Raw genomic sequence first — 23,850 nt, forward strand, 5'->3', positions numbered from 1 at the left:
CGAATTTCACGAGCAGAGTCTTTTAGATGTACTTTTGGGAGTATGATGTCTTAGGTTAGTGAGCAAGATTGTAGAATCCTATTAACCATGACGAAAATACACGTATGCGTGTGAGCATGCACGAATACACACCTACACACCCACACACACCCTCATCTTTCGGGCTGGGCTGATTCAGCCTGAAAGTTGAAGAATCATAAGTAGACTTTATGAGTACTTTTACACATTTTTAAAAGAGATTCTAAAATTTTATTTAAAAAAAATTCCTGTGGTTTGCTGTTTCAGACTCTCTGGGACTAAGCTGAAAGGTGATGGTTAGGGGCTTCCAAACGCCCAAAGAGGGTTTTGAGATTGCCCCTGGAGAAAAGAACCTCAGGCTTTGCTTGTTTTTTTGGCCATTTCTCTCAGGCCAGACAGAATCGCATCCTTCCTTCCATTCTCTAGGGCAAAGGAAAGAAGGGGCTGGTGCCCAGGAGTCCTCTCTTCTCCCAGGAAATAGGGGATATGAAGACTCCTTGGGTTATGAGATGGTTCTGCTGGCTGTCTGGAGGTGGCAGTGGGTCGTGGGTGGAAAAGGCAGTGGTGAGGGTTGAAGGTGCAGGAGAGCTGGCAGCCCAGAACATTGCCAAGTTATTGGAACGTCAGTTTCTCTGGGGTGTGTGAAAGGTGATGCTGTGCTGTGCTGTGCTTGGTCGTGTCCGACTCTTTGTGACCCCCATGGACTGTAGCCCTCCAGGCTCCTCTGCCCACAGGGATTCTCCAGGTAAGAATACAGGAGTGAGTTGCCATGCTCTCCTCCAGGGAATCTTCCTGATCCAGGAATCGAACCAGGGTCTCCGCATGGCGGGCAGATTCTTTACCATCTGAGCCACCAGCAAAGCCCAAGCTGCAGTGGGAAGCCTCTCTCTTCTCCAGGGGAATCTTTCTGACCCACGAACTGAATTGGGGTCTCCTGCATTGCAGGTGGATTCTTTACCAGCTGAGCTACCAGGGAAGCCCATGAAAGGTGATAGGTTTCATCAAATATAAAAGGCCATTTCCAACCTGTTTGCTCCTGGGAGTACACACACACACACACACACACACACACAGATGCATGCTACGCCCTTCATGCAGAGTGTGAGGACTGCTGTAAACACTGCTGAAAGGCACTGCTCCTGCAGACCCCTGGTCTCCTGAGTGACCTCTGTAGGTCATTCTACTCTCTGCTCTGCCTCTAGGTCAATGGGCAGCAGGATCCCGCTCCTTAGCAGCAAGCTGAGCTTCTATTGAGATAAACAGATGTCCTGTTTGGGGACATCCCAGGGGAGGGGCGGCTGAGGAGGAGGAGACATGACTGGGGGAGCGCAGGACCCTGGCCCTGCAGCCCGATGGACGAACCTCCGGGCCTCATGTTCCACCCTGTTCTGTGCTTCGCCGGCTCTCAGCGCGGGGGACCCTTCCTTCAGCCCTTGGAAACAGCTGCTCCCACGTGCAGATGACATTATCTTCACCCACTGGACTTCAGAGAGAGAGAGCAGCCCGCATCCGCGTAAGCTAATCGGATTTATGTGGTTCTATCTTTCCCCCGGGACAGGGCGTAAAGGAGATATTTATGTATCTACATCTCACTAGGCCTGGTTTAGCCATGGTGGGAGATGAGCTTTTCAAGCTGAAAGCCATACACACTCCGGCGCACACCCACTCACAACACCATGTCACCGCTTAACCTGGCCCAGGGGCGCCCAGATTTCTGGGACCCCATCCGAGACTGGCTGTGCTCTGAGTGGGGAAAAGGTCTGGCTTGTGAACTTAAAAGTGCTCAAGAGATGGCTCAATTGAAATTCAACTTCCTCATCTACAAAATGGGCTTCCCAGGTGGCGCCAGTGGTAAAGAGCCCGCCTGCCAATGTAGGAGACGTAAGAGATGGGATTTCAGTCCCTGGGTTGGGAAGATCCCCTGAAGGACGGCATGGCAACCCAGCCCTGTATTCTTGCCTGGAGAATCCAAGGACAGAGGAGCGTGGTGGGCCACAGTCCCTGGGGTTGCAAAGAGTCAAACATGATGGAAGGGACTTACCACGGAGGCATCTATAAAATGGGACCAGTAACACTTGACAACTCTAGGTTGCAGGCAAGAGGGACATGAAGGCCTGTCATTGGTGGTAATAAACTGGATTAACCACGTTACTATTATCACTGCATATTTCTCGTGTGAACGCGGGATCAGAGGACTTCAACTTATTCAGCGCCAGCTTGGGAACACTGAATCATGACTTCTGCATTTATGCGAGGATCATAGGAAAACTGTTTAAACTTATCAGTTCATTCATCCAGAATAGAATTTACTTCATAGAATAGTTACAACTGAGGTTAAAAGTATACATGTATAATGTCGCATATATAATAAACTCTCAACAAATGCTAACTACTAATCTGTTTATTTTGAATTGCATTCACTCTAGGACTTCCCTGGTGGCTCAGACAGTAAAGAGTCTACCCTCAATGCGGGAGACCCAGGTTCGATCCTTGAGTCGGGAAGATCCCCTAGAGAAGGAAATGGCAATCCACTCCAGTACTGTTGGTGGAAAATCCCATGGATGGAGAAGCCTGGAGGGCTACAGTCCATGGGGTCGCACAGAGTCGGACAGTCTTTGGGGTTGTTAGTCGGACTGAGCGACTAACACTTTCACTTTCACAAGCACAGCGGTTCTTGGTTTCCAGGACTAAGCCTGGGATCGGTCCATCAGCCCTTTGGAAAGAAGTAGGCAGATGTACCTCATGTACTGGCCACCTTTGCATCTGGACCTGATACTACTGACCTGTCTTCCATGGGCAGTTTCTCCATCTGTGCGAATGGATTTGTGTGGGTCCCTCCACACTCTGGGGCTTCTCAGATGGGCACTAGTCCCACGTGCCAATGCAGGAAATGTAAAAGATGCGGCTTGGATCCCTGGGTCAGGAAGACCTCCTGGAGGAGGGCATGGCAACCCACTCCCGTATCCTTGCCTGGAGAATCCCACGGACGGAGGAGCCTGGTGGGCTACAGTCCACGAGGTCTCAAAGATCTGGACATGACTGAGTGACTGAGCACCACACATGTGCCCTCCCCACCCGGACCCTCGTGACCAACAGCACGGAGCCTGGTTAAGATCGGGCCTGTGAGTGTAGCTGAGACCATGAAAACAGACATGCGAACTGGTCCTGGTTTTCTAGAGAAAGCATCCTGTATTCTGCCTTTTTCAATGCCTGAGTTCTCTGTAGCCTTAGGCAAAAAAAAAAAAAAAAACTAAAATTTTAGCATCTCGGTTACTACATCTGTCAAATATGAATTATGTGAAACTGCAGGTCTGTTGTGAGAATCAATTGAGACGCCATATGTCAGTGGTTCTCAATCTTCGCCTTACTCTGGGATGGGGCCCAAGAATTTGAATTTCTAACAAGTTCCTGAGCGGTGCTGGTGTGGCTGGTTCCCCTCCCCCACCCTCCTGTCACATGCGGGAGAAATGCAAATGTGTGATGTCTTAGCTTTGCCATACAAATCAATGGAGCTAATCAGTTATGGATTGTTTCTAAGAAGTAGATAGATGTAAAAGTTTGGTTCAAATTGCAGCAGGGCAGGGGGCTTACTGGAAGCATAAAAGATATTCTAGGGACCCCAAAGGGACAGCTAAGGGATTTCCAGTTCCCAGAAGAACCCAAGGATGCCAGGAAAGACTCCCGACCAAATAAAGGAACCTTGCTCAAGCTGAACACGTGCACCTCTGTGGTTCCCCCCATTTCCTGGATTGGGGCTTCCCCTGAAAGCAAGCTTTGGACAGCAAGCAGCAGGGTCTGGGGGCTGTCAGCTGGGAAGTGATGTGTGAGGGACTGCGGCCCTGCCCTCTCCTGGGTCCTGCCGTCCTGAGCTAAGTCAGGAGCCTGGGAGGCCTGGGCCGCCCCTCCGAGACAGACATTAAGGAGAGGAAATGAAAACGGAGCCGGGAGGCCTCTGACTTTCCCCCCAGGGCTCTTTCGATAATAATTTAATCCTCACTTCGGATGGCAACCGCCTCTCCCAGGCCTGGCTCTCTGGAATTCTTGAGTTACCCGTGGCCGAGAGGGAGCTGTGTTCCAGGGACTTCTGGAGCACCTGAGGGAGGCGCATGATTCCAACTAGCCTTCCGGGCCCCAGGCCCCTGGCCCCACACGGGGCAGAGTTACCGTCTCGCTGGGTCTTCCACCCCCTGCCCGTGCTCCTGTGGCTTGCAGGTCCTGTCAGGCTCGGCCCTGGGTTTCTCTGGGCCTGAAGGAGCCCAGCTGCCAGGAGAAAATGAAGTGGCTTCTCATCCGGATGTCCACGTCATCCCCTCTCTCTCTAGGGTTCTGTGGTCCTTCTCGACTAATTTCATTAACCAAGTTAGGAGGTGAAGGCTCCCCTTGTAGCTCAGTCTGTAAAGAATCTGCTTGCAGTGCAGGAGACCTGGGTTTGATCGCTGGGTAGGGAAGATCCCCTGAAGGAGGAAATGGCAACCCACTCCAGTATCCTTGCTGGGAGAATCCCATGGACAGAGGAGCCTGGCGGGCTGCAGTCCACGGGGTTGCAAAGAGTCGGGCATGACTGAGTGAACAACACTTACTTACTAACAAGTTAGGAGGTTAGAAATGGCCAGTATGAAGGTCAGTTTCTGAGGCCCTTCACTGCTCGGCCTTGGCCTCAGCGTCACCCTGCCCCTGGCGTCCGGCCTCCCCTGGCCGTTGTCCTGTGGACGCCCAGGCTGGGTTTCCCTTCTCTCCCACTGCACCCTCGGCTCGTGGGTCCTTTCCTACGGGTGAGAAAACAGGCCTGAAAAGCGGTCTCAGCCTCCTGCAGGATCCTGGGGCTGGGATTAATTTCCGAGGCCCACTAAGACCAGCGTGGCGCTTTCTGGTCAGCTACTTCAAAGCATACTGACTGGCTGGAGGAAAGTCCTTCCCTGAAAGGTTCTGAGGGCCCGAGATAACTGGCTCCATCCCGCGGAGGCACCTGCAGTTGGGTCTGCCTTAAATACAGCCTGTGGGCACCATCTGTGTGTCTTTTTTTCAAGACAGGCAGATTTCATTTTTTTCTAGCCTGAATATAACACATATTGTTTCAGAAGCTAAGAAGAATTCAAGGCCATGTGTATGTGTGTGTGTGTGTGTGCATTTGGGAAACCTTTCAAGGCTTACTTTCTTCTTAAATTAAAAGTTTAAAAAATTAGCTTTATTGAGGTATAACTGGGCTTCCCAGGTGGCTCAGTGGTAAAGAACCTGCCTGCCAATACAGGAGACATGAGTTTGATTCCTAGGTTGGGAAGATCCCTTGGGGAAGGAAATGGCAACCCATTCCAGTATTCTTTCCTGGGAAAGCCCATGGACAGAGGAGCCTGGCGAGTTACAGTACATGGGGTTGCAAAACAGTCAGGCTTGACTTAGCAACTAAACAACAATTGACAAATACAATCGTAAGGTATTTAATACTGACGAGCCTATCCACAGGGCGGGGATAGAGACGCAGACACAGAGCACGGACTTGTGGACACATCAAGAAGGGGGGGATGGACTGAGAGGGTAGTACTGAGGTACTTACGCTCCCACGTATAAACTGGACAGCTCGTGGGAAGTTGCTGTATAACACAGGGAGCTCAGCCTGGCGCTCTGTGAGACCTAGAGGGGTGGGTGGGGTTGGGTGCGAAAGAGGCTCAGGGGAAGGGATATAGGGACACTTAACATGTCAGGAAGCAACAGTCAGAACTGGACATGGAACAGCAGACTGGTCCCAAATCAGAAAAGGAGTACGTCAAGGCTGTATATTGTCACCCTGCTTATTTAACTTATATGCAGAGTACATCATGAGAAACACTGGGCTGGAAGAAGCACAAGCTGGAATCAAGATGCCAGGAGAAATATCAGTAACCTCAGATACGCAGATGACACCACCCTTATGACAGAAAGTGAAGAAGAACTAAAGAGCCTCTTGATGAAAGTGAAAGAGGAGAGTGAAAAAGTTGGCTTAAAGCTCAACATTCAGAAAACTAAGATCATGGCATCTGGTCCCATCACTTCATGGCAAATAGATGTCAAAACAGTGGAAACAGTGACAGACTTTATTTTTGGGGGCTCCAAAATCACTGCAGATGGTGACTGTAGCCATGAAATTAAAACACACTTGCTCTTTGGAAGAAAACTTATGACCAACCTAGACAGCATATTAAAAAACAAAGACATTACTTTGCCAACAAAGGTCCATCTAGTCAAAGCTATGGTTTCTCCAGTAGTCATGTATGGATGTGAGAGCTGGACTATAAAGAAAGCTGAGCACCAAAGAATTGATGCTTTTGAACTGTGGTGATGGAGGACTCTTGAGAGTTCCTTGGATTGCAAGGAGAGCCAACCAGTCCATCCTAAAGGAAATCAGTCCTTAATATTCATTAGAAGGACTGGTGCTAAAGCTGAAATTCCAATACTTTGGCCACCTGATGCAAAGAACTGACATATTTGAAAAGACCCTGATGCTGGGATTGAAGGTGGGAGGAGAAGGGGATGACAGAGGATGACATGGTTGGATGCATCACCGACTCAATGGACTCCAGGAGCTGGTGATAGACAGGGAGGCCTGGCGTGCTGCAGTCCATGGGGTCTCAAAGAGTCGGACACGACTGAGCGACTGAACTGAACTGAACTGAACAGCTGATTCATATTCTTCTATAGCAGAAACAAACACAACACTGTAAAGCAGTTATCCCCTAATTAAAAAGAATTAAGTGTAAAACATGATCATGTGGATGAAGGTGCACTTTCTTGGAAGTAACTGGTACTTCTACCTTGATTAGGAGAGACACGAAACTTTCTTGAAATGTTAGACAAGGAGATCCAAGGAGCACTTCCTATCAGTGACGTTTGGTTAAAGTGGCCATTGGTTCGAATGCTTTCACGCATGCGTGCTCCAAACTCTCACTGAAAAGGCCCTGAGGGTTTAACGCTAAGATGTGACTCCTGCCTTTAAGGAGGTTGTGGTCTCGTGCAAGAGGGAGACAGAGAAAGGTCACAGCAATATCTGTGCATGCTGCACAGTCACTTTTTACATTTATGGATTTCCTAGAAGGCAGAACGAGACGGGGATGTATATTCACGCACATGTGTGTCTGTGGGAATACGTGAGGTCTCTATAGTCGTTCAAACCCAACTACTGGCCACCCTGGGGCATGAGAGACTTAGATATGAGAAAAGGACATTGACCCAGCAGGCTTTGTCATCCTAAGGCCTGCCGTGAGCTTGTAAGAAAGTGAACCTCAAGGAAACATCACTGGGTGGGATTATTTATTGGAAAGATAAGCAATTTAATATCTCCCTGTGTTGATAACAAAGGTGGAACCGGTCTGAGGGATGGCACATCGACTGTATCATAAAATGTGACTTTTAGCAAGCCTGGGTTCTTTTCTCCCGTGGACTGCCTCTCTTTTCTGTAAGGCCACCTACTCATTCGTACAAAAGAGTCAAAGAATCATTGAATTTTAGCCTAGGAAGAGAGGCTGGCATGAGACAGTGGTTGAGAGTGAATGTGCTATTGAACTAGACTGTGTCTGCAGCCAAGCAGAGGGCCTAAAACCCAGAGAACAAACGCCATTCTCTACTCTTCTAGACCGTGGAGTCTGTTGGGTTGGATATGTTTCCTCTCAACTTTCAGTCTCAGCCCTCAGCTCCCCTCGAACTTTTGAATGAATACAATTCCAGGAGTCTAGCAAATACAGCACACTTCTTCTCAGGAGTATTTGCTGCCTTTTTTTTTTTTGCTTTATAATACCAGGGCTTTCTAACCTCTCTGGAAGAAGCCCAACATGGACAAGGGCAAGGAGATGGCTAAGCTTTCAGACTGACCATCTGAAAAGGGAGGTCTGCTCAGATTCACTGGGGACGTCGCCATGCCAGGCTGAGCCCTGCTTACCTCTGAAATGTTGATCCGACCCTCCTGGAAGGAGCAGGTGGTGGGGTCGTGAGTACAGAGGTTTCGGTACTTGCACCAATGGCAGCGGAAGGCGCTGTTGACACAGGACAGGCACCTGCAAAGACAGAGGCAGTAAGAGGCAGAGAGGAGAGCACGCAGGGACGGGGAGGGTGCCGGGGAGCCCACGGGCCGTGATGGAGGCCTGCTGCCCGAGTCTCACTCTTGGGGGGTGGACTGGGGGGCATCCGCAGCCCTGAAAATTGTGGCTTCTCCCTCTAAGACGCTCAGGGGACCAGAAAATTGAGGAAGAAACGTGTCCATAGAGGGAATAATGTCTCCGAAAGCAGTGGAGTGCTAGAGCTGGTCTGTTTCAGCGCATGACAGCCAGTTATCCATATTTCCAGGAATGTTGCAAGCGGGTCATCAGCATGATAGCAGCTTGAAACGAGCCACAGAGGGAGTATTTATGCCATAGAAATTGGAAGATGCCACCTAGTAAGCTTTTCCCCCTGATTTCTGATAGCTAAACATTTGCCAGCCTAGCATCACTTATAAGAGGGAACAGCCCAAGGAGAGCAGGGATGGAACTGGGCCGACCTGGTTCCCGTTTTGCCTCTGCCCCTGCCGCTAGGGCTGCCCCGAGTAAGTCACTTCCCCTTCTGAATCGGAATTTCTTCATCTGTCTGTACTAAAACTTTTCTGTCCACTCCATGGGGTTATTTTGTGTCAAATGAGTTAATGTATAGGACGTGGTTTTGAAAAATACAATGCTAGATACATTAGTTTTAAGGGCTTAACGTCCCCGTTACTTCAAGCTCTTAAATCACATTTGAGCGTTCACAGGTGGTTCATATCACCTGTGTTTGGAGTTTGAGCGGAGTGAATGGTATCAACTGATAACTCTGTTGCCCTCTCCAAGTAGCCAGACATGGTAGCGACAGGCTGTGTGTGGCTCCTGCCTTTCTCGCCAGGTAGAGTGCGTCTTTCCCTCCGGTCTCCCCTGCATTCTGTGTGTATCATCTAGGTTCCCTGTGTGCGGTGAGACCACCGTCAGGGAAATAGGTTTGGCCCGTGGAGTTGTTCTACTCGCTCATTGCCGGAGTCCAGTCTTGTCACCACTAGACCAACCTGGTAGGCACATGGCCAGGTCTGCAAACTGGCGCCACCTGCTGGGGCTTTAACAGCTTTCGGGCGGATGGGGCTTGATGCAAGGGGCCTTTGGCTTATAAGCCACAGCGGACCGGGTGCGTTAGCACATCTACACTTCTTCCCCATGCCAAATATATTTATCCCCTTCTAGATATGCCCATAGTTATTTCGTTCCTGAACTTAGGCCAGGTGGATTGGGTCTTCCTCACATCTTACGATTCAGCAAGTAAATCACAAAACTGGATCAAGGATGATGAGAGCAGGGTTCTTCGAGAACAGGCTTGTTCACTTACTAATTTGGTGACCTCCCATGGAGCACCTATCCCCTCTGGGCCTTAGTTTACCATAGTAAAAGGAGAGGCTTGAACTCAATCCTGTGATTTGTAACTGGACGGATAAGATAAGACAGCACGTGGCGATAAAATGTCAAAGATACTTGCTCTTCTTTCTGCTAAAACTTGCCACCCATGACAGCATCCCCACTGCCACAGTCATCCACAGTTGAAAGTGGTGCCATCACACTGGGGCGTCATGGAGATGAGGACGTTCTCACAAGCAATGTGTTCCATCACCACTGTGCGTGAGAGGGAGGTTGGGGAGTTCCCACTCCAAGATGCTCGCAGTTGCCGAAGTAGGGTTAGCTGGGATTGGAACGCAGGGCTTAGGGGGCGATTTTATCCAGTTCAGCTTCTGCCACATACCGCCTTGCCTTGGCTCCTCCCAGGCCACTTTTTATTACTTGTTCTGTTTTTCTCGGCACATTTATTGATTTTGTCCCAAATGGGTCCAAGCGACGTCTCCTTCCTTAGCTACTCTGGAGACCCGAGAACTCCAACAGACGATTCTCATCATGAAAATCCAGATCAGAAAAGGGGACGCAAACGAAGCTCATTTGTCTATTTTAATGGCTTAAAGGTTCCTTTAGGGCTTAGCTGCTAACAGACCCTTTCCCCATGTGGATTGCTGGGCCCATCATGGCCACAGCCTAGACCCTCAGACTTGACTCCACTGGAGTCCTCGGGCGGATCCTGTCCTGGGCAACAGGAAGGATGGGAGCACAGAACATTCCCAGGCGCTTCTCCCTCCAGCCTGGAGCTCTTGGTTGACCTCTGCTCTTGCCTATGACCAAGGTCACATGGCCCTTACGTGGCCCTATTATAGAGACCCCAGTTTCTCTTTTCCTAAATCAAATAGCACATGAGTTTCCAGATGACGTTGAAAGAGTCTCAGTTTCACTTCAAAAGACTGGCAGAAACTAATATGGGTCTCTCTCCTCCACTTCTGGCCTTGATTTTTACTTATGAAGTGGGTCCAGCTTTCTGCACAGCTGTAAGAACTCACAGTCATGGCACTCAGCTGTTGGACGTGGTTGGTGAAGTCAGATGGGCAGCACCTAAGCCCCTCTGGGGACCGATAGTCGGGTCTGGTTTTCGTTTCCTCTTTGAAAAGTTGAAGGCTCAGTGTGGACCTCGGTAGAGTTGAAAGCCTCCTCGCTGTGTCCCAGCCCGGGTCCTTTATTTGGGTGCTGGGTAAGGCCATTTCCCCAGCCCTGCCCCTTCCTCTGAGGCTGTCATCTCTGAGTCCTTCTTCATGTGCCCATGGATGATGTGGCTACGTTCCGCTGGCTGTCGATCTCCACGTTCAAAGCCACCACCCGCTGGCATAAAAGGGAGGACTTTCCTTCGGGCTCCTGGGCCGTGACTTCTGTTTCTACTTCAAACCCTTTTTAACACTTAGCTTGAGAGTTGAGGGGGGTGTGTTGCAAGAGAAACTGCATGAGATCAGAGGCTGTGAACAGCGAATGCCATTCAGTTTGGTATAACTGAATAAACTGAATATAACTGAAATATTTATGGGGCACTTTACACTGTTCTAGACAAAGTGCCACGTCTGGTCAGGAGAGTGGGTGGTGAACGTAAGACAATTCTTGTGCTGTGGGAACTTAGGAAAACCCCCCACACATATCCAGACCCAGGGCAAGTTGGCTTCCGGCCTGGCCCTGCCATGACCCACTTGCTCGCCAGTCTCCTCTGACCTCATCTCTAAGGGACGACTCGGGTCTGGGTGATCTTCCTGCTCTGACATTGAACAACTGCTAGCGCCCCTAGCGGTGTGCTTACAGTTGGTGGGCGCTGCAGTTGTAGAACTTGAACTCAGTGCTGACGAATATCTTCCCTGTCTCCTTGGATCTGAGCTGCAGCTCTACCCCAAACCAGTCTGAAAAAAAAGAGGGGAAAAAGGAGAGAGTTACAAGCTGGGAGCTCAGTGGAGAGGTTGGGGGTAAATCATTCAGCCACTCCAGGGTTCCCATGGGACAGTGATGGCAGATGGAGCCTTCCTGAGTCCTCTTCCAAGAGAGTCCCTTTCATCCTTCTGATGACCAGCCCATCACTGAGACCCAGACACCCCAGGCCCCCCTCTTATAGAGGAGGTGACCGATCAGATTCTGTAGAGTCCCCTGCCTAGGTTGAATATGTTCAGTTACTGAAAGACTGTCAGAAATATCAGGTCACCAATATAAAATAATATATATATCAGGTCAAAACCCCTAAAATTTCCCAGTCCTATGGATAGAACCTACTAAAAACCACTGGCTGAAGCCACCAACATTCCTCGAAGGGAAGGGAAGTCTGGAAAAACTCTTATGCATACTGTGCAGGCTTCACCCAAATGGGAGACAGGGACCTCCCTCTTCCTGAAATTTCCTTGGGGCATGACAGTTTGCTGTCAAACTTAAATGGGTTTACAAGCCAAATTAGAGTCTGGCGTAAGAAGACCTAGTCAAGCAGCTGTCAGTCAGTCTGTGCTGGCACTTGCCACCCTCTCTCCTGGGTCCCCTACTCTGGGCCAGCCTGATCGAGCAGCCCGAAGCATTCGACGCTCACTGCAGAGGCTTCTTACCCTGATCCAGAGGGATGACAGGCACGTCCTTGGGTCCCGGTGAGATGCAGATGACCTGGCTCCCAGATACTCGTCCCTCAACCTCCGTCAGGTTCCCAAAGGCACAGGAGATGCCCACAGACAGATCGGGGGCATCGCTCACAACCAGGCTGAGCTGTGGGTGGAGCAGAGAGACGATGCTGTGGGAAGACCCCGCAGGGCTGGGGGCACCTGGGCTCCAGGCCTGGCCCTGCTGCTGTCAATTCACTCACTCCTCTCCCCAGGCCTCATCTAGGAAGAGGATGTTGGTCCAGGAGAGCTTCTAGCTTCGACCCGGAGCCGTTACCATAGCACTGCGAGGGGTGTTGCAGGGTCAGTGGTCGTTATTATTAATATTACTTTTCAGTCTCGTCCAGAATCATGAAGCACTGGGGGGAGAGGAAGGATGCTAGTGGTAGGGGAAGGTCCCAAAACCCATCTCAGCCTGAGCTCATTTTGACATGAAACCATGCAAACTTGAAAAAAAGCCAGTCATGAGTTGAACCCGTCACAAATAAGCCTTAGCTCCAGTTCATAGAACACGTGTCGCCAGCCTGGAGGTTTATAAGGAGTTTACCATTTGGCTGGCTCCCCACCCTGGCTCTCATGCAGGGCCTGGCTACCAAGGTGGTGGGCTTCTATTCTCCATCGGCCTCTGGCTCTCTGCCCCGAGTGCTCCCTGAGAGCAGGGCAGTTGCCTCACAAGGCGCTTAGGGGATCAGAGAAAGGCAGGAAGTGGACACCAATGCCCTGGATGATGTCTGCAGTTCCCTAGGCTTCCAGGGAGGCAGGCCGGTGGTCTGCAGGCTTTTCAAGTTTGCATATCCTCCTCTGAATGGTAAAAATATCACAAACTGTCAGAAGAACGACTGAGAAACCATTTAATAGCAAAACACCGCGATGAATTCCGTGCCCTCGGAAGTGGGTTTGTACTAAATGACAACAATATGGTATCTAAGTGGTGCTGGAAACCAGCAGTTAGAGGCGTGACTCCCAGCGGGGCATGACCATGGAGGTTCACGGTGACAACACCCTGCATCCTCCAAGAAGCAAGTCCTGAGGGAGGGAGGTCTCGCTTTGCCCTCCCATGATGCCTGGAGGGCTTTCTCAGCCCCAGTGGCCATCACCTAGCCTTTCCATACATTTGTCTGCCGCTGAATCTCTGCCCCAGTTTCGTTTCCATGGGGCCAAGAGACTTAGGTACAAACTCTGCTGTTTGTTCCCTCAGCTCTGTGGGAGCCAAAACCTCCCGGTGGGGATGAATGAACGCAAGTCTTGGAAGGTTCATTAACTAATTAGCATTCATGAATGCCCATAAAACCTCTAGAAGGAAATAACCGTGCAGGGCCGGAGGCATGGAGTATTTGGGGTTGCACCTCGACAGGTGGTGAGGGACTGCTGTATTCTCTTTAATATCCTCTTTCAGCACACCCTATGAATTAAGCCTCAGTCTGTCTGTCCGTCTGTCCGTCTGCCTCCCTCTCACTTACACGTACAAAGGCAACTCCAAGTTCCTGTGCGTGACTATACCAGGTGGTCCCTTGAAATCTATCATGCGCCACAGAATGGGATGGGATTGCATGATGTTGCAGAGGCTTGTTGCTAAATGCAAAATGTAGATTTACAAAACGGATCAATGGGTGATGAATCTGCAAGGAGCGGGGCGAATGACTGGGTCCTGGGTAACAACAGGCACTACCAGAGTTTTCCTCCAAAATGTCCTCAGAGCACGGGAAGTCTGATCCGTTTACACTGTGCTGGAGTTAAAGGAACACACCCTCGCTTGTGCCCGCGCTGTGCCCCGCCCCCAGGCCCCGCTGGGGCTCACTCACCAGCCGGCTGTGCTCAGACACCGAGATGCTGCTGGGGTGCACCTCGAGCCTCATGCACTGGCTGATGCTGGCGGCAAATCGGTTAGGCTCCCAGGCCCGCTGGCACCGGTCCCTGCGGGAACACCTGCCACACACACAGACGCACGGGGGTGAGTGAGGGGGCTCTGCAGCTCTGAGGCTCGTGTCCGTCTTCTCAGGACGAGCTTCACTTCTCCCAGAGGGCTGGGTGACTCCCAGATGGTCTCTATTGCGGTCAAAGACAGACTAAGGGAGGGGCTTCCCGGGTGGCTCAGTGGGAAGGAATCTGTTAGGGGAAGCCCACTGGCTGAAACCGCCCACCCTGGCCAGACACCGGAGAAACACTGGCATGAGTTGTTTTAGGACAGGAGGTCCTGGTGAGGAACACGGAACTAAGAAGCCACCCCCCACCAGAAGAGTTTGGGAAAGGTCAAAAGGAGACACCACCTGTCCGACCCCTTCCCAGAATCCTCGCTGGCTCCATCTTGGCTGAACAAGGCGTGCAGCACCAGGAAGGACTCTGAGTCAGAATGATGGGCGAAAGACAACCCGGAAACTAATCCCATCACCATAAAACTGCGAGCCACATGGCGGAGCTGTTCTCCTGGGTTCCCTCACCCTCCTGCTCTCTGCCCAGCGGCCTTTCCAATAAAGGGTCTTGCTTTGTCAACATGTGTGTCTCCTGGAACAATTCATTTCTGAGTGTTAGACAAAAGCCCAGTTTTGGGCCCTGGAAGGGGTCCCCCCTCCAGCAACAAAGCTGCTTGCCAATACAGGAGACATAGGTTCAACCCCTGATTCCGGAAGATCCCACGCGCTGGGGAGCAACGGAGCCCGAGCACCACAACTCCCGCGCCTGAGTTCTAGACCCTGGAGCTGCAACGACTGAAGCCCACACGCCCCAGAGCCCGTGCTCTGCAACGAGAGAAGCCCCTGCAACCAGACGCCCAAGTGCTGCAGCTAGAGAGAAGCCTGCTCAGCAACGGAGACCCACCCAGGACAGCGGAAATAATAAAAAACAAATTAGAAGATTATTTAAAAAGAGGACAGACTAAGAGAAGTGGGATCACCACACCCCCACCCCCAGAATGAGAGCTGCAGTTTAGACATAAAGAATAGCTCTTACAGACAGCATCTTTATGGGAAGCTCAGTGAGGGAGGGAGGGAAGGCTGGGGAACAGAAGGCGAAGAATGTGAGCTCTGCAGCCAGGCTGCTTGGATTCTAACCCAAATCTCCAGCCTACTAGCTGTGGCCCCATTGGGCAAGTCCCTGGAAGTCCCCATGTGTCAGCTCCCCCAGCTGTAAAATGCTGGGCCCAATGATAATACTGTATCTCACAGGCCTGGTGTAAGTATTAAAAGAATTAGTGTTTAGAAAATGGCCTGTTCTTGGCCCTACTAAGAAAAATATTAATGATGATGGCTATGGATATTCTTCTTATTCCCCCCCCCCCCACCCAGGGACATGTAAAACCCCGGACAGGGTCTTAGCTGTGTGGGATAGCGTGTGTGTGACCTTGTGGCAGGATTCCTGGCTCTTTGAAGGCAGGGGCCATGTTTTATTCATTGAGATATCCCACCTGTCACATGGTTTATTTTCAACAAATGTTTGTGAAACGCAAAGACAAGGCAGGGTGGCGCAGGCAGTGTGGCCTCCGTCAGGAAGCGCGTGCGGTGGCTCCATCTCCCACCTTCATCTCTGGTCCTTGGCGCCGCGGGCCACAGGAGCAGGTGGGCTCTGTGACCCCTGCACGCAGGGGCGTGTGGTGGCCCCTGGGAACACGCTCCAGGGCTGGCACTTCTCCAACCAAAGCGCCCCCTCTGGGGACGCAACAGGAGTCCACCAGCCAGCGGAGACTCCCACTGAACTCCCCCCAAAGTCCCTCCCCCCACCATTCCCTGCCAGGCGCATAATGGATCTAAATATGAATGCTGTCAAAGGGAAGAATTATGGAGGTTTAAGTGAATCCTTAAGATAGCTCTAAAGTGAGCTCTTGACTGGAGCCTTTATCTCATTGACTCACTGAAATGGCTCTTTTTTATCATACTATTTATGGCAACAGCCCCAACAGAGATAAATAGCCTCTGAGACAATAACACATTCGCAAGAGCAAGGCATAGCGAAGAGACAGGAGGGTTTCAGATCCACCCCCCCACCCCTGGATGCAGAGGCTCTGGAGCTGCCTCCCTCAGCCCTCTGCCTCCACTCAAATCCAGTGCATGGTCCTGGCCGCTGGAGGTGGTCCCTCCACTCGGCCCTGTCACCCAGGCAATGGGATGGCGGGTGGGGTGGGCAGTGCCCAAGGGGCCAAAAATGAGACGGTCCAGGAGAAGGCAAAAGTCCGGGTGAAACTGGGGAAAGGCTTGATCCCCACGTGGTACAAGAGGCAAGCCAAGCTGTTGGAAGGAGCAGTGCATCCCTGGGAGGTGATGACAGGGTAGGGGCTCAGAGCCTCTCAGGGAGAGGAAACCTGAGACCCTTCCTGAGGTAGTGCAGTCATTCTAAGTCAGCCCCGCTGACCTGGCCCAGGAGGAGGACGGGTGGTCTGGGGCCTCTGGGAGACTCGGACATCGTAGCCAGATTGGCAGGGAGGAGCAGGGAGCGGGTGGTATGGCTGGATCTGTCCACCGCCCAGTGAGGGGACCAGGTGACCCAGGCCACTGCGAGGAGCTGGGGGTGGCTGTTGGGTTCCCTGGAGGGAGAAACCCTCGTGAGGAAAGACAGCCTGCTGGCTGTAGGGCCAGCCTCACTGATGGGAACCCCAATTGTAGCCACCTCTCAATGCTGGAGACCCAGGTTCGATCCCTGGGTCGGGAAGATCCCCTGGAGAAGTAAATGGCAACCTACTCCAGTATTCTTGCCTGGAAAATCCCATGGACCGAGGAGCCAGGTGGGCTACAGTCCATGGGGTCGCAAAGAGACGGACACGACTGAGTGACTTTACTTTTCCCTTTCCGGCATTCCCAGGGCCCTGCGGGGACGGCACAAGTATCTCTGCCACTTGTCTGACCCACGTGGCGCCGCTCTGTCCGGGTTCTGGTGAGGGCATTTCTGGCAAAAACTTTTTTGAGGTGCCCCTTACCTCCGAATCTAAGCAGGGAACCCAGGATGTGTGGGGGCCAATCCAGTCCGGATTTTGCATCTGCGAGGCGCCTGCTTCGCTCCCTCCCTGCATAGCCCTTCCAACACCTGCTGCGGAGGCTGGAAGCCAAGAACGATTGTGCAGGACCCTGAACTCTGGCCCTCCGCCTTCGCCCCCACCCTAAACCGGCACTTCTCGTAGGGGTGCACTGTTGGCTGGCACGGAGCCCTGGAGTTTCCGAGGCTGCTGGGGAGCAGAATTCCTAGCCAGCCGCCTCCCCTCCTGCCTTTGGAGTTTCTTCCCTCTGCTCTCCCTCTGGGGCTCTGGGAGTTAGGAAGTTTAAGTGCGATTTTGCATTTCTATTGAGCTGGTATTCAGTGGCAGGGGGTGTATCTGAATAGGGATGTTGGAGTGAGATGTAGGCTTCTTGGAATCAGGGACTGACGAGGCCAGAAGGGTCCTCCCAGGGGTTCTGAGTCCACGATCATCATTTTGACTTGTATAGCTTATCCTGAGCTTCCTTACTGCCAAAGCATTTATTTAGCATTTAATCCTCACGGTTCAGCTGCGAGGTAGGCATCATCCCTTTTTAGCGACAGGGAAAAGGAGGCCCAGGGCCATCAGTGGACCATCCTGGGTCACAGCACCGCTCACTGGAGTCTAAACTCCAGGAAGGAGGTGCCTCGTTCAGGTTACAGTCTAGAGACGCTTCAACTTCCCTTGCGAGTTCTTCCAACACCACTAGCCTTCCCTGTAGCAAAGGCACAGACTTCAGAGCAGCTGGCCAGGGATGGAGGGAGTAGGGGTCGTGTTTTGGAGGTGAGACCACAGGGGCGCTGCCCTTGGAAAGAAGGCCACTGATGGCCTCTCTTCCTCTTTCTGCTCTCAGCACTCCGAACGCGATTAGCGTTACTGCTCAGCAGAGGGAAATTCCTCTCTCCCTGCAAACTGAGGTCACATCCCTCATCAACACTCCCAGGAAAGTACCTGGTCTTCTGCATTCCAGGTTGTTTTTTTTTTTCCCCCAGACTGTGCCAAACTTACATGTTGTGCAGAGCACACCAGCCACAGTGAGGGTCCCCTGAGCTCAGGCACTCCCCGCAAGTCGTGTACTGCTCACAGGATTCCACGGGGACCCTGGTGATCTGGCCAAGAGGGAAAAGACAGCAGGTTAGATCAGGGAGTGATGCCTCCGGACGGTGTGTTCAGACTCAGTTACACCTAACCACTGCAGCTCAAATGGGAAAGAATCGGTCTGCGATGCAGGAGACCAGAGTTCCATCCCTGGGTCGGGAAGATCTTCTGGAGAAGGGATAGGCTACCCACTTCAGTATTCTTGCCTGGAGACTTCCATGGACAGAGGAGCTTGGTGGGCTACAGTTCATGGGCTCGCAGAGTCGGACACGACTGAGCAAGTACACACACACATGTGTGTGTGCACACTTGCACTGCCACCACCCCTAGAGAGGTGACAACAGGGCTGAACCGGTCCTCCCGTGTTCTCATCTGTTTCCCCTGCATGAGGCAGGTACAGCTGACAGCCCCCAGGCTTCTGACCTGCCCCAGAGGTGGAAGCAAGCCTTCCAGCCTCTCTCTGCCTGCACTAAAGTCCTCGGGAGGGCTGGGCCTGCTCCTGGCAGACGCTGGAAATGGTTAACTCTGCTGAAAGGCCACTGAGTGCCACCAGCTCGTCTCTGGAGAGCTTTCAGCTGGGCTTGGGCTGAGACATCCTGCCTGCAAAGAAAACATTGATAAATAAAAGGAGAGAGGAGAAACTTTCCCTATCAAATAATGTTCACTGAGCGGCACCGTCTTTTTACAGCCAACCAAACGTGCCACCTGGATCCAATTATCTCATTCTCTGATGTCTGTATTCAGTTTTCTCCAGTAAATCTCCCATCCTCTGAAAAGTCTGGCTAAATGGGAACAGAGATGAGCTGCCTGTCTGATGTCGTCTTGCTGGGGAAAGGGGGAGTGTGTAGCTCAAGCCCGTGACCCCCCAGAGCAGGCAGCCTTCTCCTCCTGGCTTCCGGGTCCGGCTGTGCGGGGACAGAAACCAGGCCTGTGAGCTCATTCCTCACCCTTACCTGCCCAGCGGGGGCACCACCAAGGCCAGGCAGAGGGTCAGCAGATTGAAGTCTTGCATTCGGTATGTCCTAGGTATCTGTTGACGGCTGAGCCCACAGGCAGCTGGGCTGCAAAAACATTTGCTAGGCTGGGAATGGGATCTCATTTGTTAGGGCAGAGAGGTCTCCCACCTACTGGATGTGGGAAGTCAAGCGGAAACACAACCTGTGGTCCAGCGGCCCAGTGTTCCGCCTCTGGCAAGGGGATGAAGAGTCTGATGGAGACGCCTTCACAGCATCCTCCCGAGAGGCTCGGGATGGAGTCTAACACGGCTCACCCAGCAACCGTTTATCAGATGTCACTGAGACAAGACTCCAGTGCTGTGTGCCAGAGAAACTGCAGTGAGCCGGACACAGATCTGCCCCCTGCCGAGCACAAAGCCCTCGGGACTTGGTAATTACAAACTGAGACCTACTCTACATTGTGGCCGACATCCATCGCAGGCAATGGGTATATGCCCTGGAGGCCTTGGCAGCTCAAAGGAGGGGCCACCCAGAACAATCTGTCTGGAAAACGGACCAGCAGCTGAGTATGGGTGAGTCAGGGTAAGAGTGGGCCTGCTGCAGACGCCTGGAAGGGCCTTCATAGCTGAGAGATTACCACGGGCAGAAGTAATCATGGCTTTTGGTGCATGGGAACTCAGTCCTGTCTGACTCTTTCGCGACCCCGTGGACTGTAGCCCATCAGGCTCCGCTGTCCATGGAATTTTCCAGGCAAGAATACTGGAGTGGGTTGCCATTGCCTTCTTCACGGGATCTTCCGACCCAGGGGTCAAACCCTCATCTCTTGTGTCTCCTGCATTGCAGGCAGATTCTTTACAGCTGCATCACCTGGGAATCACGGCTCAGTTCAGCCTAACTCAAGTGTGGCATGCACACTGGATGTGATGAGCTGAGAGATGAGGCTGGTGTCCGTGACCAGGGGTCAGATCATGAAAGGTTTGGGGTACCAAGCCCAGAAACCCTCCTTCTCTCTACTGGGTGCCCCCCACCGACTCATTCTCCCCACATCTTAACACTTAACATTCTGAATTACAAAGCTTTCCCCTGAGTGACACGATCAGCTTTAAGCATTCCTGAGTTGCCTTTAATAATAAAATAAATGAAATGCAGAAAGTGTAAGTGTAAAATCTGGAAATTCAGCTTAAAAAAGTGGATATTTTAAGTGGAGGTTGGAGGATAGCTGGTCTGAAATAGCTCATGCATGACAGGTGTGCAGGTTTGAGTGGACTCTCAACTCAGAGGTCCAATAGGGCCTGACTGGGTGATGGCACGGCTCTGGGGCTAACTGGGTCACAGGCCGCGTTAATGGACGTGGTGTCAGGACGGAGGTGCCCCACCCTGGGGAGTTCCCAGTTCAGGTCTGGGCAGCCTGCCCCTGGGGACGTGCGGCCCCACCAGACACAGTTCCCCAGGGTGGTCACGATGGGGCGGGACATAGCGCTGGCATCTGAGGTACAGCTTGAGAGACCTGGATGTTTCTTTAGCTCAGAGAAGGTGAATCTCACGGGGAGCATGGAAGTGGTTTGAAGGGCAGCGCTGTGACGGAGATGAGACCCAGGAGTGAAGAGACCCAGGAAAGCTCGACAGAAGAACGTCAAAGCTGTCCAGCGCGGCAACGGGCTTCCAGCAGGGACTCCGGTCCATGGGCGGCACGAGCCAAGTCAAGGGGACGTGTGTCTGGGAGGCTTCGGGAGGTATACTTCTGCACCCAGAGGAGGGCCGCCTGAGTCCTTCCAGCTCTGACTTTCAGGATGCTCCTAACCCCTCCCTGAGGATGCTGAATGACGTGGGCGGTTCAAAGGCTCCAGCCACAGCGCTGGCCGCCGACAGCACCCTGCCTTAAGGGGCCCCCGCTGACCCCTGACTCGCGGCCTACGATTCCTGCCAGAAGCACCTTTCCGGCGTGCGCCTGGCGGATGCTCTCCCCGCGGGCCCTTCCCCGCGCCTGGGGACCCTCAGCCCTTCAGGGTATCTGTGACCCCAGTCGCCCAGGGGGGCTTCCGCTAGCGCCCTCCCCTTCCCAACCCACCCTCAGAGGCCTGAGAGCTGCAGTCCAGTGCCTGGCCTCCCTTTCCTGGGTTTCGGGCTCCGTGTGAGTGATGTCTGCATCTGGCTGGAAATTAAAACAACTGTCTGCATTGCATTCGGCCCGTCTGTCAAAACACAGCCCTGCTCTCAGCAGCTGGGGAACGGGGCCCTGAATGGGAGCAGTGTCTCCGGCAACAAAGCCCACTTTCACGCCAAGTGCCGCGGAGATAGTGAGAAGCCTGTTCTTCTCCAAACATGAAACCAACTGCACAACTATTTTCCTGTTTCCTGGGCCCTCCTGGTGGGAATTTTTTTTTTTAATACACAGAGTTGAAGAGCAAAGTGAAACAGGAAACTTTTATGAGAGTGGGGGTCCTAAAACTTGAATTTATTCTCTTCCCGGAGATCTAACAGCCATATCAAACCAGAGGAGAGAAACGTCAGAGGGGACTGGAGGGAGACGCTCAAAGTCAGGTGTTTCCATGGGTGCTCTGTCTTTCCTATAATCATGTGCTTCCATATTCATTCATCAACTTGTAGGCATTGATCACATCGTACAGAAAGGCCAGTGCTGGGCACTCTAGGGCAATAAAATCAACAGCAGCATTAAAACACAGCCGTCACCTTCAAGTTGCAAGCAGACTAGCAATAAAAACAAGAAAAGTGATGTGTGTTCTAAGAGAGGTATTGAAAGAGGGCTGAGGGAATTCAGAGCAAAGAAAAAACTACTTCTACGTCTATGCCATCCAACACATGGGCCCGTGTAGCTACCAGCATCTGGAAGGGGCTAGTTCGAATTGAGACACGCTCTAAAGACAACTGGACATAGATGACTGAGCATGAAAAACCAGGATGGAAAATAGCACATTAATAATTCTTATTGACAAGTGTTGAGAAAACTTAGTAAATTTGGGGTTAAATAAAACCTAACTATTGATTTCAGCTGCCTCCTCTTACTTTTTAAAATATGGCTGCTAGAAAACTTAAAATGATACACGTCGCTGGGTGCCTGGCGTTTTGTTCTCACGGGGCGAGTGTGGCTATAGATAGGTGTCCCAAGGAGGCTTTGTGAGGGATGTGGCCTGGGTCTGGGTCTTCAAGGGTGAATAGTATTTACACAGATGAAGAGCGTCCCGGGTGGAAGGAACCACGTGAGCAAACAGGAAAGCAAAGCTTGAGGGAAAAGAGTGATGAGTATATATAAATCTGGAGAGCAGGTCTGGGTTGACCTGGGAAGCACAGAGAAGTCCACACAGCTGGAATACACAATGTCAGCTCTCCAGCCCGTCACTCCTTGGACAAAAGAGTGTCCTCCATGAAGAGGCGTCCTGGATCCTCAAACCAACACCCTTGGCATGACCTGTGAGCTTAAGAGACATCAAAATCCAGAGTCCAACTGAGTCAGAAATTCTGGTATGAGGCAGGGCCTGAGAAATGGTTCCAACAAGCTCTCCAGCTGATTTTTTTTATGAGAGCCACTGGTAAATGTGACCTCACGTCCTGGGAAATCTTTTTAAATGTCAAGCTCTGCCCAGAGCCACGAAGAAATAGAATCAAACCCTGCCTCGGGGCTGCAGGAGGAACTGGACTGACTCTCAGGGAGGAGAGCTGGAGGTTGGTCTGGGGACCGCTGCACGGTCCAGGGAGGAATTGATTCCAGTATCTCCGAATCTATGGCAGACCCGAAGGAACCAAGTTCAAACTTCTGGGGTCAGGGGCCACTCAGTCAGCACCAGGCAGGCGACAGGAGGGCACTTGCTCCGGGGCCTGGAGGGTGGGGGAGGATGGGCTGGGGATGCGTGCTGTCTCGGGGAAGCTTGAGAAGGAAAGGGAGCTGGTCCTGGAAAGCGTCCACCGCATCAGGCGGGGCTTTGTCAGGGCTGACTCAGAGTCTAATGGGACACTCGATGATGACACTTTAATTAGTGTTTGTTTATTATGATTGCGCTTTCATTATGCCTGAGGCTCCCCCCGCCCCCCACCCCTGAGTGCGGGGATCCGGGTGGCTGGGTGGGCACACGGGTGCTGCAGTGAGGACAACCCTCCTCTGCCCGCCTCCACCGCCTTCTTCCCTGGACCACGGGGTCGCGTCACACTGGAGTCCACCCACCGCTCAGGCGGCATTCATCTCTACTTGATCTTAGGTCTTGTAATCACGCCTCTAATGAATGTAACTGCCCTATTAAGTCATTTACTTAAGAAACACTCTTCATTAAAGGTGACTCACACTGCGTTCTTGGCTTCTCCAGCTCCGGGGCCCCAGTCTCCAGGGCCTCCCCCTTGGCCTGAGTCCCAGGGGCTCATATAATGCGGGTGGGGCTCAGCAGGGCGCAGAGTTTGGAGTGGTCCCAGCTCCCCACCCCTGCCCCTGTTGGCCCACGGCGTGAGGGGTCTAGCTCAACAAAGGGTGTGACAGCAGATGATCATCGGCTCTGGGGACAAGTCACCAAGGGAAGGGCTAGAAGCTGCCTCCTTCCTGAAGGTCTCGAAGGCCACGGCACACCTGCAGGCCTTGGACCATCTGGGAAGGCCCTGGAGACCTCTGTGACACCGGTGGTTTCCATCAGCCTGGAGAGTTACTCCATCAGGTGCCAAGCCGTCCCTCTTCAGAGAAGAGCTCCCTAACTAACAGTGGAGTGAGGGACAGCAGACCTCAGCAGGTAAACCTGGGGGAAGAGAATCAAGCCCGCATCTCTGCCGCCCTGTGTGGACACCTAGAAGGAGCTACCGGGTTCTGAGAATCCGGGGGTGTCTATGGGACAGACACC

At 52.2% G+C, this 23,850-nt stretch overlaps 1 protein-coding gene across 1 annotated transcript in view; it reads right to left on the minus strand.

Annotated features, from left to right (window-relative positions):
• Positions 1-23,850, minus strand: part of PLXNA2 (plexin A2) — a 231,634-nt gene that overhangs the window by 69,723 nt on the left and 138,061 nt on the right. The window contains exons 5-9 of the mRNA XM_055419000.2: positions 17,970-18,070; positions 13,825-13,948; positions 11,975-12,128; positions 11,194-11,290; positions 7,925-8,039 (exon numbers count right to left, since the gene is read on the minus strand). Coding sequence (XP_055274975.2) covers positions 7,925-8,039; positions 11,194-11,290; positions 11,975-12,128; positions 13,825-13,948; positions 17,970-18,070 — 591 coding nt within the window. The remainder of the gene's footprint in view (positions 1-7,924; positions 8,040-11,193; positions 11,291-11,974; positions 12,129-13,824; positions 13,949-17,969; positions 18,071-23,850) is intronic.

The sequence above is a fragment of the Moschus berezovskii genome, chromosome 17, assembly GCF_049115385.1.
Source record: "Moschus berezovskii isolate FMDL1 chromosome 17, NW_MosBer_1.0, whole genome shotgun sequence".
NCBI lineage: Eukaryota > Metazoa > Chordata > Mammalia > Artiodactyla > Moschidae > Moschus > Moschus berezovskii.